The sequence below is a fragment of the Callorhinus ursinus genome, unplaced genomic scaffold (genome assembly GCF_003265705.2).
Source record: "Callorhinus ursinus isolate GAN/ISIS: 27379988/994484 unplaced genomic scaffold, GSC_fseal_2.0 scaffold41, whole genome shotgun sequence".
NCBI classification, from domain to species: domain Eukaryota; kingdom Metazoa; phylum Chordata; class Mammalia; order Carnivora; family Otariidae; genus Callorhinus; species Callorhinus ursinus.
The window spans coordinates 7,177,845-7,193,262 of NW_027397103.1; the positions used below are offsets into that span (position 1 = coordinate 7,177,845).

At 51.5% G+C, this 15,418-nt stretch overlaps 1 protein-coding gene across 1 annotated transcript in view; it reads left to right on the forward strand.

Moving 5' to 3' along the window:
• Positions 1 to 15,418, forward strand: part of TBX5 (T-box transcription factor 5) — a 44,788-nt gene that overhangs the window by 2,093 nt on the left and 27,277 nt on the right. The window contains exons 2-6 of the mRNA XM_025889840.2: positions 249 to 433; positions 2,114 to 2,208; positions 4,345 to 4,464; positions 5,286 to 5,433; positions 8,918 to 9,070. Of these exons, the coding sequence (XP_025745625.1) occupies positions 287 to 433; positions 2,114 to 2,208; positions 4,345 to 4,464; positions 5,286 to 5,433; positions 8,918 to 9,070 (663 nt within the window). The 5' untranslated portion in view covers positions 249 to 286. The remainder of the gene's footprint in view (positions 1 to 248; positions 434 to 2,113; positions 2,209 to 4,344; positions 4,465 to 5,285; positions 5,434 to 8,917; positions 9,071 to 15,418) is intronic.

Here is a 15,418-nt window from a genome sequence, read left to right on the forward strand (position 1 = left end):
CTCGCCTCCGCCTGGTCTGACCCGGGTCTTTCGCAAGAGGTTGTGCGTGGTCATAAAAGTACTAATAATGATAATAATAAGGGGACCTTCGGCAACCTCCTCCTGCAGGGAACGGAGGTGCTGGGAGCTGGAAACTGGGGACCCAGCTGCTCCCTCCTGTCACTAGAACAGCGTTTCCAACCTTCTTTTCTCTCTCTCTGCCTCTCTCTCTCTCTCTCTCTCTCTCTCTCTCTGCTTCCTGTCCTCAGAGCAGGACCCTTCGCGGGGACAGGGCGCCGGGCACACCATGGCCGACGCAGACGAGGGCTTTGGCCTGGCGCACACACCCCTGGAACCTGACTCAAAGGATCTGCCCTGCGACTCCAAGCCCGAGAGCACGCTAGGGGCCCCCAGCAAATCCCCGGCGTCCCCACAGGCTGCCTTCACCCAGCAGGTAAGAAGACCTCTAGCCTCTCGGCCCGTCGCAGAAACCGAAGGCCCTCCCGTGGGGGAGGGGCGGGGGGTGGGTTGCCCGTTGCCCATTAATTGTCCCCTTTCCTTTCTGTCCCCGCTCATTCCACCTTCCTGTGACCCGCGTCCCCAGATCCCAGTATATATACTCCTATCCCTTTTATCGTGACAATAATCTTTACGGCCAGAGGAATTTGAACATACATTTAAGTTGTTAGAGAAGGCTTAATTATCTGGCTATTTGGGGCCAGCTAACAATAGCCCAGATGAGGCCTTTGCTCCTGCGCTAGGTGCAGACTCAGCCCGGAGCACCTCATTAAGGGCTGGGTCAGCGGCCGTTTCAGGCCGGCGTGAGCGATGGCTTGACCCCTCTTCAGATCTTCCCCAGCCTCCGCCTCCGCCCACCTCCTCCCGCGCCGCCGCCCGGGACCCGGGAGTTGCGCTATTTGTCTTGGGCCGGGCTCTGGAAGGCTGGCGCGCCTTGGCTGGTGGCGGAGAGCGCAGGGCTGTGCTGGGAGTTTGCTGGGGGCCACAGGATACCTGGCGGGAAGCTGGGCCCGAGTAGAGGGTGAGGCCTCGGCGCACTCTGTACCTTCTTTCCTGGGCGCTCTGGATGCTCAAGGAGGCCCGCGTAGCTCTTGATAATTTACACAAGGTGTCAGATGGGGTGCCAAGCGGGGTGACTTGACCAGCAGAGACATTCGGATGTAGCCAAATCCTTTCTTTGGGATTTCGATCGATCCATGTCCTTCCTAGCTACTTTATCACCTGCGTCTTTGCCCTTCCCGTCTCAGGAAGACGTGTGTATGGTTATAGAGAAGCAGAGGGCGGTGGGCACAGAGTTTGAGAAACTTCGATTGCTTTTCTTTTTGGAAAAGCAAATCCACTTACGAGACAGTTACAGATTATGGCAAAACGAAGATTTTTGTGTATGTATTTTTTTGCATCGGTTTTGTAAAAATAGCTTTTAGCTGAAAGTGGAAATGTTGAATAGTTTCGGCTGTGCCCAGAATCAAAACAGCTCGAAGTGAACGAAGTTGGCTGTGAGGAGAACCTAGAAGGTTTGCTCATAGAGACATTTGAGGATTAATTTTTTTGGACTACTGGAACCTCTTCTAGACACGTTTTTAAGTTGAGATATTCACATATGTCTATGTTTGCACTGCCACGGTGAGACTAAACACGCGTATGTACGGGATTTGCACGTCTGTGTGTTTGTGTGTGCTCATGCGGGTGTCTACAGAAGGATGTTCTGAGTGGGCTTTTGAGATCGAGCATTTTTGTTTTTGCTTTTGTTTTTTAGTTGCATCTTGACTGAAAGGGATTGAGATTGTTCCCCCCCCTTTTTTTTTTTTTGTCTCAGTATGTCCTCACATGGGCATGTTCGAGCACCCGGGTGTTTGGGGACTTTTCTCTAGCTTTGTGTTGGTGGCATCAGGAGACAGCAGTGCACCGTGGGGGGGCGTGCACGGGGCCTGCACAGGGATTCCTGTCCCCCCTCCCCGGGAGTCCAGGCAGCCCTGCCGTGGGCTGGGGGCAGTTCTCAGCCTCGGAGTCCAGAGACTCCAGAGGGAAGGAGACATCTGTATTTGGGGAAAGTTTGGGGAGGAAAGGTCCACTGCTCCTGGGGCTCGTCTGTGTGACTTTTCTCTTTTTCCTATAGGGCATGGAAGGGATCAAGGTGTTTCTCCACGAAAGAGAGCTGTGGCTGAAATTTCACGAAGTAGGAACGGAAATGATCATAACCAAGGCTGGGAGGTGAGCTGGCCACCTCTGTGGAGGGCCTGGGGAATTTGTGGGGGAGACAGAGAAGGAAAGGTGTCTCGGAGACCCAAGAGACGGAGACCCAGAGAAGGCAGAGGGGCAGAGAAAGGCGAGAACAGAATAGAGGAGAGAGAGAATGAACGTATTTTGTTTGACCTGATTTGGGTTAAAGATGCCTGGAGAAGTCCTCCAGTGACCCCCATCCCTGGTGGGGGAAACGCCTGCAAGAAACAGGGCATTTCTCCCACCTCATATAGAAGAATGGAGAGCTTGGGAGGCTGCGCTCAGTGGACTGGTCGTGGGAGAAAGTGGGACGAGGGGGAGAGGGAACGGGAAGCCAGAGAGGTGCCGAGTCGGCACAGAGATGAGACCCGCTTCCAGCCTTGACTCCTGGCCCCCGCCCTCCTTCCCACCCTCCTCGACCTTGGAGTGGGTCCAGAGTCCCACCCGATTGCCAAACGCTGAATTGTCGAATGTATTCGCTACCTCTTTCATTGTTTATAGAAAGCAGGCGAAGCCTTTGAAACTGAACCGGGGCTCGGCCGGGCTCTATATACACACACCGATAAACACGGCAGTTTCGGCAGTTTTGCCAAGACACTCACCCCAGAGTTCCTCTTAAAAGCTCACAGTTTTGTGCTAGAAATGCTAGACGGCTGGAGGAGGCTGGGGGAGGGTCGTACAGCTCTGTATCTCAGGGTGCCAGTGTGCCCAGGCCCGGGGCCATCCTCACCACAGGCCTCCTGGTGCTCCGTGCCCTGAAGGGCAGAAAGCCCGCAGTCAGCCCCAAGCTGGCGTGTGAAGCCCGCCTATGAAGCTGGCGAGGGCAGTAGGCCTGAGCCACCGAGTGTGTGAAGGGGGAGGGTGGAACCGTCTCACCAGATGCCCCCCGTTCTCTGGCCGAAGCCTCCCGCAATAAACTGACAACAGTGACATTTATTATTATTTGAAATTAAACAACGTCTGCTCCCCCGCTCGGCCTGAGTGAACTAGGAGGCGCGTTCTGTTTATGCTGAAGAACTAAGCTCTTCTTCCCATTCTGCCGAGGAAGGAAAGACACAGCCCGGCCCCCTCTGCCCCCAGCCTGAGCTGAGGGGATTTAACTATAAAAGGCCTGGGAAGCCTCCCGCGCGCCCGCCTGCAGGCGCACGCGCTCGGGCAGATAAACACCACCAGGCTTGGGCTCCAAGGCCTCCCTTCACTCACTCCCTTCCCACCATCCTTGGGCGAGCCGGGATCCAGCAGCTTGTCCTTGCTGGCTTTCTGGGGTGCACGCCATCCCTCCTCCACAGGAGGGCTGGGAATTTGGAGTGCGCGCCCCAGAACGCAGAGGGTATGGGTACAGAGCCTGCAGGTCCCAAGCACCCACCTGCCCATGACCCCATTGCGGTTCTGGCCCCAGTCTTTCCGAAATCAAACCCAGATGGGTTTTGAGTTTCTTCACGGAGGGCCAAAATGTTTAGACTCTCCAAGGAAGAGTGCCAGGCGCCTTGGAGAAGTTGGGGGGCATTTAGGAATAAAATTTGGCTACAGCCTCGTGGCAGAGGTCACCAGCTGAGCTCTGCTCTAGGGACGGAGGACCGTGGCCAGGACAGGAGGTGTATGGGCACCCATGGGTGTGCAGTCCCGAGGGCGCCCACAGCCTGGGGTCCTCATGAGGCGGCAGCAGTGGGCTCAGCGGCCCAGCACCCGCCTGGGCTCGGGAGGCCAGCTTTTCCCCTAATAGGGCTCCTTCTACCCCTAAATTAAAAACTAGGTCTCTGGCTCTGAAAAAGAGCGTTTACAAAGAACAGAAATGGGGGTTCCAAACAGGGCCTTCCACATAACTAGTTCTTTCTAGAAGCCTTGGCCTCCAGCTTTCTATTTTCCTCCTGGTTACAAATAGTCACCAGCCTCCTGCTCACCTCCAGGCCTATCTCCTCCCCAAAACTTCAAGGGAAACCTGGAATGGATTTTGCCAAGAGCGGAGCTGGGGCCACTTTTCTCCTGCACGCTTCTCCTTCCCGAGGAGTTGCTTCTTTTATTAAAATGTGTAGACGTGCTCTTTACAGTACTGGCAGTAATATTCTCTTTCTCTCTTTCTCCCTCTCTCCCGCTCCCTTTCTCCGTCTTCCTCCCCTTCTCTCCAAGGCGGATGTTTCCCAGTTACAAAGTGAAGGTGACAGGCCTTAATCCCAAAACGAAATACATTCTCCTCATGGACATTGTTCCGGCCGATGACCACAGATACAAGTTTGCAGATAATAAGTGGTAGGCACCTACCGGCGTGGGCAGGTGGGGAGGGCGGGGGTGGGGAGTGGAAAGCCTGACTCCCCTCACCGCCGCTCCCGCATTGAACCAAGAAACATTTTTTGAACTCCCTACTGTGGGCCGAGGCTTTTGCTGCTATCCCGGACCCCCCTGAGAGGAAAACACTGCAGCCTTTAGCCCCCATTTTATAGACAAGAAAACTGAGGCTCGGAGTAAGTGAAGGGCCTGTATGTGTTGCTGCACCCGCGGGTTGTGGATTTTAAAAAAGGGTATTGTTTCCAAGCGCTGGAGGTATTTCTGGGGGCATAAAACCATTTACAGTTATTTTTTATGAGTTACCTGCTTTGAACATGCCTTTTTATGAAATTGCAAAGTCAGGCCATGGTATTTGAGTTAAACAGGCAAGAGAGGAGAGGTCCATTCCTTGGGTGGATTGCTCCCGTGGCTGCCAAGCGATCAGAGGCTCGAACAGGAAGGCCCGTTTGAAAGCCCTCAAGGACTTCTCTTAAACTTTTTTATCCAGGCTTCCAGAACCTACCAATGGTCCATGGGCAGCAAGAGGCCGCGAGGCCTGGCAGTGGCACCCCTGGTACAGGGGGAGGAGTGAAGTGGAAGAAGAAAGAGCTGGGTGGGGGGGCTCACCTGGGCACTGGCCGCAGGCCTTCTGGGCACCTGGGCTTACAGATGGCCGGGCGAGGGCCCAGAGTCAGGCCATTTCCAGATCATTCTCCTATTCAGCAGCCCTTGCCTGGCCTGGCGCCGGACCCCGCCAGCATGACAGGGCGCTAAGTCTGGGTGGGTTTCACCCCTCCTTGGTCTAGGTCTGTGACGGGCAAAGCAGAGCCCGCCATGCCGGGCCGTCTTTACGTGCACCCGGACTCGCCAGCCACGGGGGCGCATTGGATGCGGCAGCTGGTCTCCTTCCAGAAACTCAAGCTCACCAACAACCACCTGGACCCATTCGGGCACGTAAGTACCTCGTGCGGCCTGCTCTCGGTCTCTGTCCATCTGTCGGTCTTGCTGTCTCTCCTCCTCCGGCGCCCTGAGTTTCTTTCTCTTCTTGGCTCCTCACACTCACGTTTTTCCTTCCCTCGCCCCACTCCACCCGCCTGGGTCTTTTCCTCTCTCAGCCTCCCTGATCCGGCCTTCTTCCCTTCTGGCTCCACCGCTCTCCTGTGCAGTCCTCTCTGTGGGCCACCGTGCCATGCTCTGAGGCTGCCTTTCCCCGGGTAGCTGGAGACCGGGGCCTGGGGGAGACTGAAGCGCACATGCCTGGTCTGGACCTCAGTCCCATCGGTGATGAGGGGTGGGGGGCTGTATGTTTCAGATCTCAGAAAACCGGGTCCTTCTAGCCCAGTGGGGACTCCGGCACTGGCTTGCCCAGAGGCCGGACCGTGGTGGGAGCTATAGATACCTTCCTTGCTCACTTCCAAATCCTGCCTTATTATTGAGATGTTCCAGCTGACAGGGACACCCCAGGCCACCTGCTCCCTCTTTTACAGATGGGGAAACCAACCTGCCAGAGGCCAACCCTGGTACCCGTGTTTAGCTGATAGCTTGGGATTATCAGTTTTTCCCCCCAGCTTCCAGCTTCCCCGCTGCCCCGCCCCCACCATGCCCGGAGCAGGCAAACCTGGACCAGAGCCCTAAACCTGGAGTCCACATGGGCCCCCCAAGAGCGACCTGGTGAATCCCCTGATTCTGCATGCGGGACATTGAGTGTGCTGCCCCCCCCCCCACCTTCCAAAAGAACGTGTAGCCTTTTAGCAGATTCTCTCGCTTTAAGTAGATTCTCTTCCTCAACAAAAAACAAATGAAGAACAAAACACCGATTTGGGGGAAAATGTCTCTAGATCTTTTCATTGGCAATAATTGATCACCAGCACAGGACACAGTCTCTGAATTCAGTGCGTGCAGAACCCTTGGCTTGATGATTCCACCATCAAGTGGGCTCCTTCATCTTCGGGCACTTGGCCTTCATAGCAACCTAGGAAGGAGGACACAATGTGCAGCCTTTATAAATGGGAGTCCAGGTGACGGGAGGGCACTTGCCCAAGGTCATGCAGCTTGTATTTGGCAGCAGGGATTTGAGGCTTGATCTCTCTAGTTCCAAGAGTGGTCTCTGTCTTGCCATGTGGTCTCTTTAGGGAAAGTCAACAAACACAGGGTCCTTGGTTGAGGGTACTGGGTTTGAATGGATTTGATCTGGAGGAGGACCTTTTGGGATCCAGACGGAGAACCTGCTCCTGTGGGGCCTTAGGGCTAAAACACTGAACCTGCAGAGTGTGTGGTGGGGTTGGGACAGTGATGCAGGCCACCGCCGTCTCTGCACGTGGTCCTGGGGAGCTTGAACTGTTGGCTGCTGGGAGGAAGAGAGAAGGAAGGCCCATTCCCTTCCTGCGCGGTGGGGAAGGAGCAGAGGGTGCCGAGGGGCGTTTCAGGGCAAAACGCCGGGCCTCCTCCGCGTTTCAACCAGGCAGTTTGCCCGCAGCCTGCCGCAGGCGGGAGCATCCCCGCCCAGAAATGCTCTCCAGCTTTCAGGGACGTCGGCTGGCCCGGGTCACGCATACCTGCGGGCACAGAACCGGGCCTCTATTTAGGTTAAGCGCCGCGGAGAAATGGCATGGTTTTCCCCTCCTGGCTGGAGGCCTCCAGGAGGCTGGTAGGACTCGTTTGTGGGGGACTGCGTGGAACTTTGGTGCCAGACAGCGGGACTGCCCTCCAGCCCCACTCGGGCACCTGGCTTTCTCTCTGCGTGTGTCCCGGGGTGCCCTTTGGGGTCGCCTTGGGGTGGGCGCCTGGGAAAGGCGCGCGGCCCCGCAACCAGGCTCCGGCACCCTTGCGAGTTTCCGGTCCTCCCGAGCCTGCGGGAGAGGGAGGGCGCTCGGTGTGGCCCCGGACTCCCCCGCTGCCACGCAGCCCTGCCCCCCAACTCCGGACTCGGAGTCCAGAGCCGCCCTAATGAAATTAGGAGCCATTAGATCGCCCTCGCGCTGACGTCTCCACACTGTCCCCGGCCGTCAAAGCAATTTGGCTAAGCCGGGACGATGGGCGCGCCGGCCGGGGACTGCGGCGGGCCGCGGGGCCCCGCTGCGTCTCTCTGTCGCCACGCCGCCCCGGCCGGCGTCGCTATCGGCCAGGGAGGCGGCCGGGGCCGCGGCGGCCGGAGATTAGAGCCGCGCGGCCCGGGGTCGTCGGGAGCCGCGGGGTCCGGGGTTCTCGCCCCCCCCCCCCCCCCCCCCCCCCCCCCCCGCCTCCTCCGGGCGGGTCTCTAGGGTTGGCCCAAGGACCCTGCCCCAGGGTCATCAACGCAAATAATCAAAGACACCGGGACAGTCTCCGCCGCTCCAGTTGGCGGTCCTGGGGAAAAAGCAGGCCAGATTTTCAGCCCGTTGAGCGCGGCGATTGGCGCATTCGGTGGGTATATATCCGAACGCTTTGATAAATGTTCGCTTATGCAGCCTCCCGAAATCATCAAAAGCCAGGCGTCCTCCAAATAGCAAAGCCGGTTTTATTAGCAAAGATGCTCATCTGCTAGGACTAGTCCCGCTCCAGCAGAGAGGGTGTGGAGTGTGGAGCCTCTCTCCCCCTTAATACTGATTAGAGTCGTATTAAAGGTGCAGCTGCAGCAATAAGACCCCGCTTGTCCCTGGGAGCACCTCAAACATTGAGATGGTAGAAAGGAGGGAGAAAGCGTGCGTTCCCAAAAAAGTAGATGCAGTGCTTCTGTCTGGGGCCAAGTCTGGAGATAGTTCCCACGGTGGATCCCGAAAACGTTGATAAAAGTTGCAGAAAGGGAACCCGGAGAGAAGCAGGCCCTCCTTTGGTGGCGGTGTGATGGTGGGTGCTTCTTCCCTCCATCTCACCATCCTTGGAGGCCCACTCCCCATCCCATTATCTTCTTTTTTTCATTGACTCTACTTTGCACGTTCTCCTAACAAAGGGCCAAGCCTGTGATTTTTACTCCAGTTCTGCAAACACTGGTCTTTTCCGTCTCTTAGAGGGTTTCTTGTTTTTGGGGGGGATGTTTGTTTATTCGTTTGTGTCTTCTCCCCTTTCATTCCGAAAATGACGCTTAAACTTCTCCCTGGGAAACCAGTTCCTTACTCCAGACTTGCTTCTCTCCGATTGGGGGTGGGGGGTGGGGAAGTACCCTATGCAGGAGTTAATTTATTAAACAAACTTTATTAAGAATTCTGATTTACTGCCGTGTGTGCTTTGGGTAGATTCCTGGAATATTACCTTGGCTTTTTGGGTTGGAAATTGTCATTTTTGAAATGTTTCTTTTTAATGAAATCACTGGCCCCCTTTTCCAAACAGGAGAAAAAAAAATCAGACCGTTTTTTGAGAGCCTGTATAAGGAGGTGAATTTTAAGGGTGGAAAGAGGGGATTTATCGGGAAACAAAGGGGTTTTGATTTTTCTTACAATCTCATTTTCCTTATTATTTTTAGATTATTCTAAATTCCATGCACAAATACCAGCCCAGATTACACATCGTAAAGGCGGATGAAAATAATGGATTTGGCTCAAAAAATACTGCGTTCTGCACCCACGTCTTTCCTGAGACGGCGTTTATCGCGGTGACTTCCTACCAGAACCACAAGGTAAGCCCAAGGCCCGGGAACCGGCATGCTGGGGCCACTGCCTGTGCCTTTGCAGGAGGATGCAGCGGTCCCCTGCTGAAACTCTTAAGCTCTAAGGGCTTCTTCATTCCCTCACAGCGGGCACCAGCTTCTACCCCAGGGGGCTGGGGCAGGAACCAAGCTACAGCCTGGAGGTTCCAGCTCTCTGTACTATATTCAGGGTTTTGCGGGACTCTCTGTCTCTCCGTCTCTCCTTGTCTCTCCGTCTCTGTCTCTCTATCACACAAACACACACCAGTTAGAAACAAACTTGTCAGACTGTAGGTGACCGCACATTCAAATACAGGAACGCATCTCTCTGCACACGTGAAGTGATCGCCAGGAAGAAAGGTCACTTTACTGCAGGGCTCCGTGCTCTTGGGTGGGGGCCTGGTGCCACCTTTGTGGAACCTCTTTCTCGGGTGAGAGTCTCTCCTCCAGTCTGCCTTTGGGATGCATTTCAACTTGACCTGGGGCAGGTGGCAAAGTTGCCAGGAGCCTTGGGCTTGGATTTGCAAGATGCTTCTTTCATTTTCTCCGTGGTTACTGATCCCGGACAGACCACGGTGAGGCAGGGTTGGCATTGTTGAAAATCAGAACAAAACCCCAAAAAACCCAAGCGACCTGTGCCACCCCACCCCCGACCCAGCAACTCCCAGGAGTTAGAGGAGACCGCACGCAGCAAACCACAGCTTGCGGATGCCTCAGTCTTCCAGAAGGAGGCTGCAGTGTGGTGTAGACGTAGGAGGGTACAGCTTGATCCTGTCAACGTCAGATCCCACGCTGTTCAAAATCCAGGCCCCAATTTGGGCATTTCCAAGCTGGACGATGGTGCTGGAACAGGGTACCCCCTCACAGCAGGTGGGGGGGTATCTTTTCTTTTTTCCCAGGAGAAAGGGCTCCTCTTGACTTCTCATGGTTCACTTCTGTTCTTTCGAAACTTAAGTGCCTCTGGATTCATTTTATTGGTGGAGGGGGGCAGGATTGAGTGATTCTTAAGCCTCGTTCTGAAAAGACATATCGTATCTGGCAAGGCAAGATACAGGGAAGGGGGAACTGTAGGGGTGCAAGTTGTTAACATTAAGTAGTGTGATCTGGGTTGGAGGACTGTTGAAGGCTAATATAGGGGCTTCCACGTGGGATCAGTGAGGGCAGGTCACTGGGGCAACATAAGGAGATGCACATGGGGATGGTGACGCCCTTCCTCCTCCACAGCTCCTGTCTCCACCTGCAAGGTAGGGTGGCGGGAAGTTACAGGGGCTGTGAAGCCAGGTGGAAGAGGCCAGGGCAGGGGTGAGGGGTGGGTGTAGTACCCTAAAGCCTCCCGCCTACACGCTGGGTGTCGGATAACACCCCCTCCCGAGGAAACCAGGGCAGTTATAAGATGGCAGTGTCCAAATTCAGCTTGTCAGTCACCAGGCCAAGTTGTGATGGATGGTCCTTTCTAGGCTGCAAGTCCTGTCTGGGGACCCAAGCCTTGAGAGAGCTTCCCTCCAGAAGAAAACTCACTCTCTCTAAAATGCAATTACTTTTTAAAGGGGAAGAAGGATTTTTCTGAATTCCACCCCTGACTTGTCAAACCAACAAGAGCAAAAACATTAAGGTCAAATACTCTGAAAATTGCAAAACTATTTCAGGCTAATTTGGGTCTGGCTCCTAGAAACCTGTTTCCTCTACGGCTATTGTAAATCTATGTTTAACTTTGTGGTGACAGTCACAGGGGAAAAAATAGCAATGAGCACACTCAGTTTCACTGCTCCCTCCCTCTCATAGGTATATACATACAAACACACACACACACACACACACACACTTAGACCTGACAGAGGGTCCAAAGATATATCAGATTCTCTTTTCTTTTCTTTCTTTCTTTTCAATTAAAAAAGCCCAGACTCACACAGAAAGGACAGGAAATGGTGGACTCATGAAAGTGACCTGCTAAAGAAAGATGTGAGTGCTTGGGTCCTTTGGGGGAAATCCCTACGCTCTGTGTAGTTATGATCTTAGGGTCCGTCAGGCAAGGCTAGATCTGGGAGAGCATGTACTCTCTCTCTCTCTCTGTCTCTTTCTTTGTTTTTTAAAAGATTTTATTTATTTGTCTCAGAGAGAGAGAGAGCTAGCGCACAAGCAGGGTGAACGGCAGGCAGAGGGAGAAGCCGACTCCCCGCTGAGCACAGAGCCCAAGGCGGGACTCAATCCCAGGACTCTGGGATCATGACCTGAGCCGAAGGCAGATGCTCAACCAACTGAGCCACACCAAGGCGCCGCTCTTTCTTTACTTTTTGAGGCATAACTGTCATACAATAAACTGCAATATTTGAAGTATACAATTTGACGAGTTTGACATGTATTTATCATTGTGACCACTTGTGAATATACCCCACTCCCTCATATTTCTATTTTTTTAAAATGTCCTTCCCAATGAATATATTTAGTGATCTATGCTCTTGAAGGAGTGTCTGCCCAATAGGGTGTATACGTGTGAGATTTGAGTGCAATTTAGGGGATTGTGTGTCTAAATGCTCACGGGTCTAAAAATGTGTGTCTCCAAGTCCGCATCTGGATAGATGTGTGTCTGATGACCACACAAAGGGTTCACAGATGGGAATTTGAGTATTGTTTTGTTTTGTTTTTAATTGGTTGGGCCATAAAGGTTTTTTTCACCAGCCTGACATCCGGAAGAGGGATTTCATAGGAGACAACTTTCCGTCACTCTTCCCCCTCCCACCTTTTAGCTGTGAAGTACCAAAGGCCCCTATGTTCTTCGTCAGGAGGTAGTCTAAAGCAGTAAAATTTTCCAGCCCACTCCAGGGCCCCTGCAGGCGTTCCCCGCGTGGATATAGGACGTGTGACCTAAACACTCAGGCCAAGCTGAGTGTGGTTTGTGGACTCTGTCTTGTTCCTTTATTGTCCCACCTGGGCGAGGTATTGAGACTCTTGATTTCGTGGGCAGAAGCCACCTGCGCTCTTACTCACCCTTGCCTAGGGTTCGGGTGGGACTCTGGAGGCAGGCTGCCTGGGTTTAAATCCATTTGACTTGGGCAAGTTACTGGATTCAGTTTTCCTCCTTTGTAAAATGGGGATGAGACAAGAATTGCTTGTGTTTATCATCGTGAGGACTAAATGAGATAATCTTTGGAAAACGTGTAGCACAGAGCATTGCACGTACGCTCACGCAGAGGGTGAGTGATGATGCTGTGGATTGACTACTCAGCTGATCCGCTTATAACAGGACAACTCCATCCAAAACGCAGGCCCTGGGAAACTCTTTGCCTTCCCTGATTATTCTAGAATCAGAAGAACTGAGCTTTCAAATAAGTTCTTTTTACCGTGCTTGAAAAACCACTACAAGTGTCAGTCTTGGTGGGTGAGTTCGTTCAGTCCCTGAACCTGCCATCAATTCAAGGACTCTTTGCCCCGCATGAAGGTTTGGATACATGAACAAGTACAGAACAGCAATCCACGGGATTAAACTGACAGGACAATTTGGGACACTCATTTTTGGTGTAAGTGACCCGATGCCTTTAGAATGCTCTTTCTCTGCTCCGATGCTGGTATCCCAGGTGGAGGCAGGTACCTGGCGACCTTCGTTTGTTAGGCAGGGGTCACACACCCGTACGCCCTGGGGCTCCTAATGACACGACGACATGTTTCCTCAGCCCAGCTGTGATCCCAAGCTGGATTTGGGAGTTATTTTCCCAGATGGCTGGCAGCTTGAAAAAGATATTTAAAAAGCTCGACTCTTCTGCAGCAGTGACGTTTGCTCTGTGAAACACGTTTTTGTAAGGTTTTCGATGAGGCTGTCAGCAGCGCCCAGAACAAGCCCTAGAAATATTTAGGTGTTAAAAAAAGGTCACATGGGCATTTCATTTCTCTGCTCTTGCAACAATGGCTGTGTATGCAAGCCATGTCTATCCCCCGATATTAACTTACTTTGTCATTAAAAGGCATTTTTCCTCCTGCTTAAATCATTGTGTAAAGAGTCTGTATTTATGAGGTATGAGCTTTCTGGTTGGGACCAGGAAATGAACCCCTAATAGAGAGACATAATTAAGATTTTTGGCCCTCGTGAGGGTTTTTTTTTTCAAAAGCAAGAATTCACAACAATTATTCTCATTAATTTTTACAACCTCTGTCTCACTGGTTGGAGCTGGTATTTATATTTGTTTTAGCTCTCCCCCTCCACCCTCCCCCGGATATCCGGTTTTATGCTGATCTTGGAGAGGGAGTACATTTGTGTGACGAGTGCAAGTCCGTTTCATTGGAGCCTTTTAGTAGAACTCAGACATCCGACCGGATCATATGCCCGTGAGTGAGCTAGCCAACATGCAGCATGTTTGGAAGGGAATTCCAGAGCTGGGGTTTGTACGGACTCAGGCGGACATTTTCACCTGTAGCTGAGCTTGTGTATGACCATTTCTCAAGGGTAATAACCCTTATGTTTTCTAGACCTCCATACTCAGTCTACGCACAAGACCTGCGTAAGATCAAAGTACTGAAGTGTCTGTGTAGCAAAACGTGCTTGTCCTCTGCAATCATATTTTTGGAAGCTCAAACATTAGGTAGTAGGACCTGTTTGGGGTGCAAGGAATTGTTTCAAGCAAAAGATTTTTGCTGATAAAAATACCAAAGCCCATCTCCCCTCCTTTTTTTTTTTTCTTTTCTTTTTTTTCCCTTCACGGTAATTGTTTGTCCCCGGCTCTTGGTGGAAGAGAGACATCATGGACTAGTCATTCATTCAGCCCCGATACCACACCCCGTGTTGCCTACAAAACTCGCAGGGAAGTGCAGTGAGGATTCCCTCCACCTCTTTTTGAATGATCTGATTTTTACTTCACATTTTGAGAATCCCCCCCCACACCGCCTTTTAAAAAAGCATGACTTATGGTCAGTTGGATTGCATTTTTTAATGACAAAGCTTAAGTGGGAAAGAAAGCTCTACTGGGTAATGGGCTGTTGGACTCAAAACAGAAGTGGATTCGGGAGTGCACATTTTAAAGAATGTGTTCCTAAGAGACCTTTACAGGTTTTTCTACTCATTCTGAAGGGTCAAGTCAAAATCAGAAAGTTGTAGGAATGGGTCTAGTTTAAAAAAAAATGAGGGAGGGGGAATGTGTGTATACATAAAGACCCACACCTATTTAAAAAATTTTAAAATATGTCTTATTTTTTTAAAGTGGTTTTAGGGTGACAGCAAGGTTAAGTGTGCCCCCGCCCCTCCACAAAGGCTCCCCCACCATCAACATCGCCCACCAGACTGCGACATTTATTACAATCGATGAACCTACACTGAGACATTGTTATCACCCAGAATCTACATGAGGGCTCGCTCTTGGGGGTCGTAGATTCTGTGGGTGTGGACACATGTAGAGTCCCGGACATGTATCGACCGTTCCATTATCATACAGAATAGTTTTACTTAAAGTCCTCTGTGCTCTGCCTATTCATCCCTCCCTCCCTGCACAAACTCTGGCAACCACTGGTCCCTTTTTGCTGTCTCTATAGTTTTGCCTTTTCCAAAATGTCGTATGGTTGGAATCATATAACATTTTTAAAACTTGAATTTTATGTATATTTTTTATGGCAAGCACACACACACATACACGTGTGTAATATAGTAATTTCATGTTCATTATAGAGTCTTGGAGTTAGAAGGAAACCTTATAAGGCCATCTCTTCTGGAAAACAGAACATACCAGAATGCCTGCCCCTAAAGGGATGACTTATAGGTGCATTCACTAGTTACTACTCCTGGTTTCTCAAAGGAACTTGCTCGGTTTCTCAAAGTCTGGAACTCACCTATGGGGGGTAGGTAGCTGAGGTAGTTTTCGTGGGTACTTGCATACGATGCGATCACAGAAAATTGTCCTTATTTTGATTATCTTTCTTTTTTTCTTTAAATTTTTTATTGTTATGTTAATCACCATACATTACATCATTGGTTTTTGACGTAGTGTTCCGTGATTCATTGTTTGTGCATAACACCCAGTGCTCCACGCAGAACGTGCCCTCTTTAATACCCATCACCAGGCTAACCCATTTGATTATCTTTCTATTCATCTATCAGGGAGAGAGTTCAATCCCAGTGTGTGTTAAATACGTCTCTAAAAGTGTCTCGTTTCCCCTTGTAACAAAGTGAGGGCAGGCCTTGGGTTTAGAACTTTCTGCGGGGGCCAGTAGAGAGAATTTGATACAATAGTTTTCCTTTTATTTAATAGCTTATGATTCCAGCTTGAGGTAGAGAGAAGTGATACCATATTTTTTGTAAAATAAATATAAACAAAAAGTGGTTAGATTTAAATCAAAATACTAAGCAGAGACCAGTGTAGA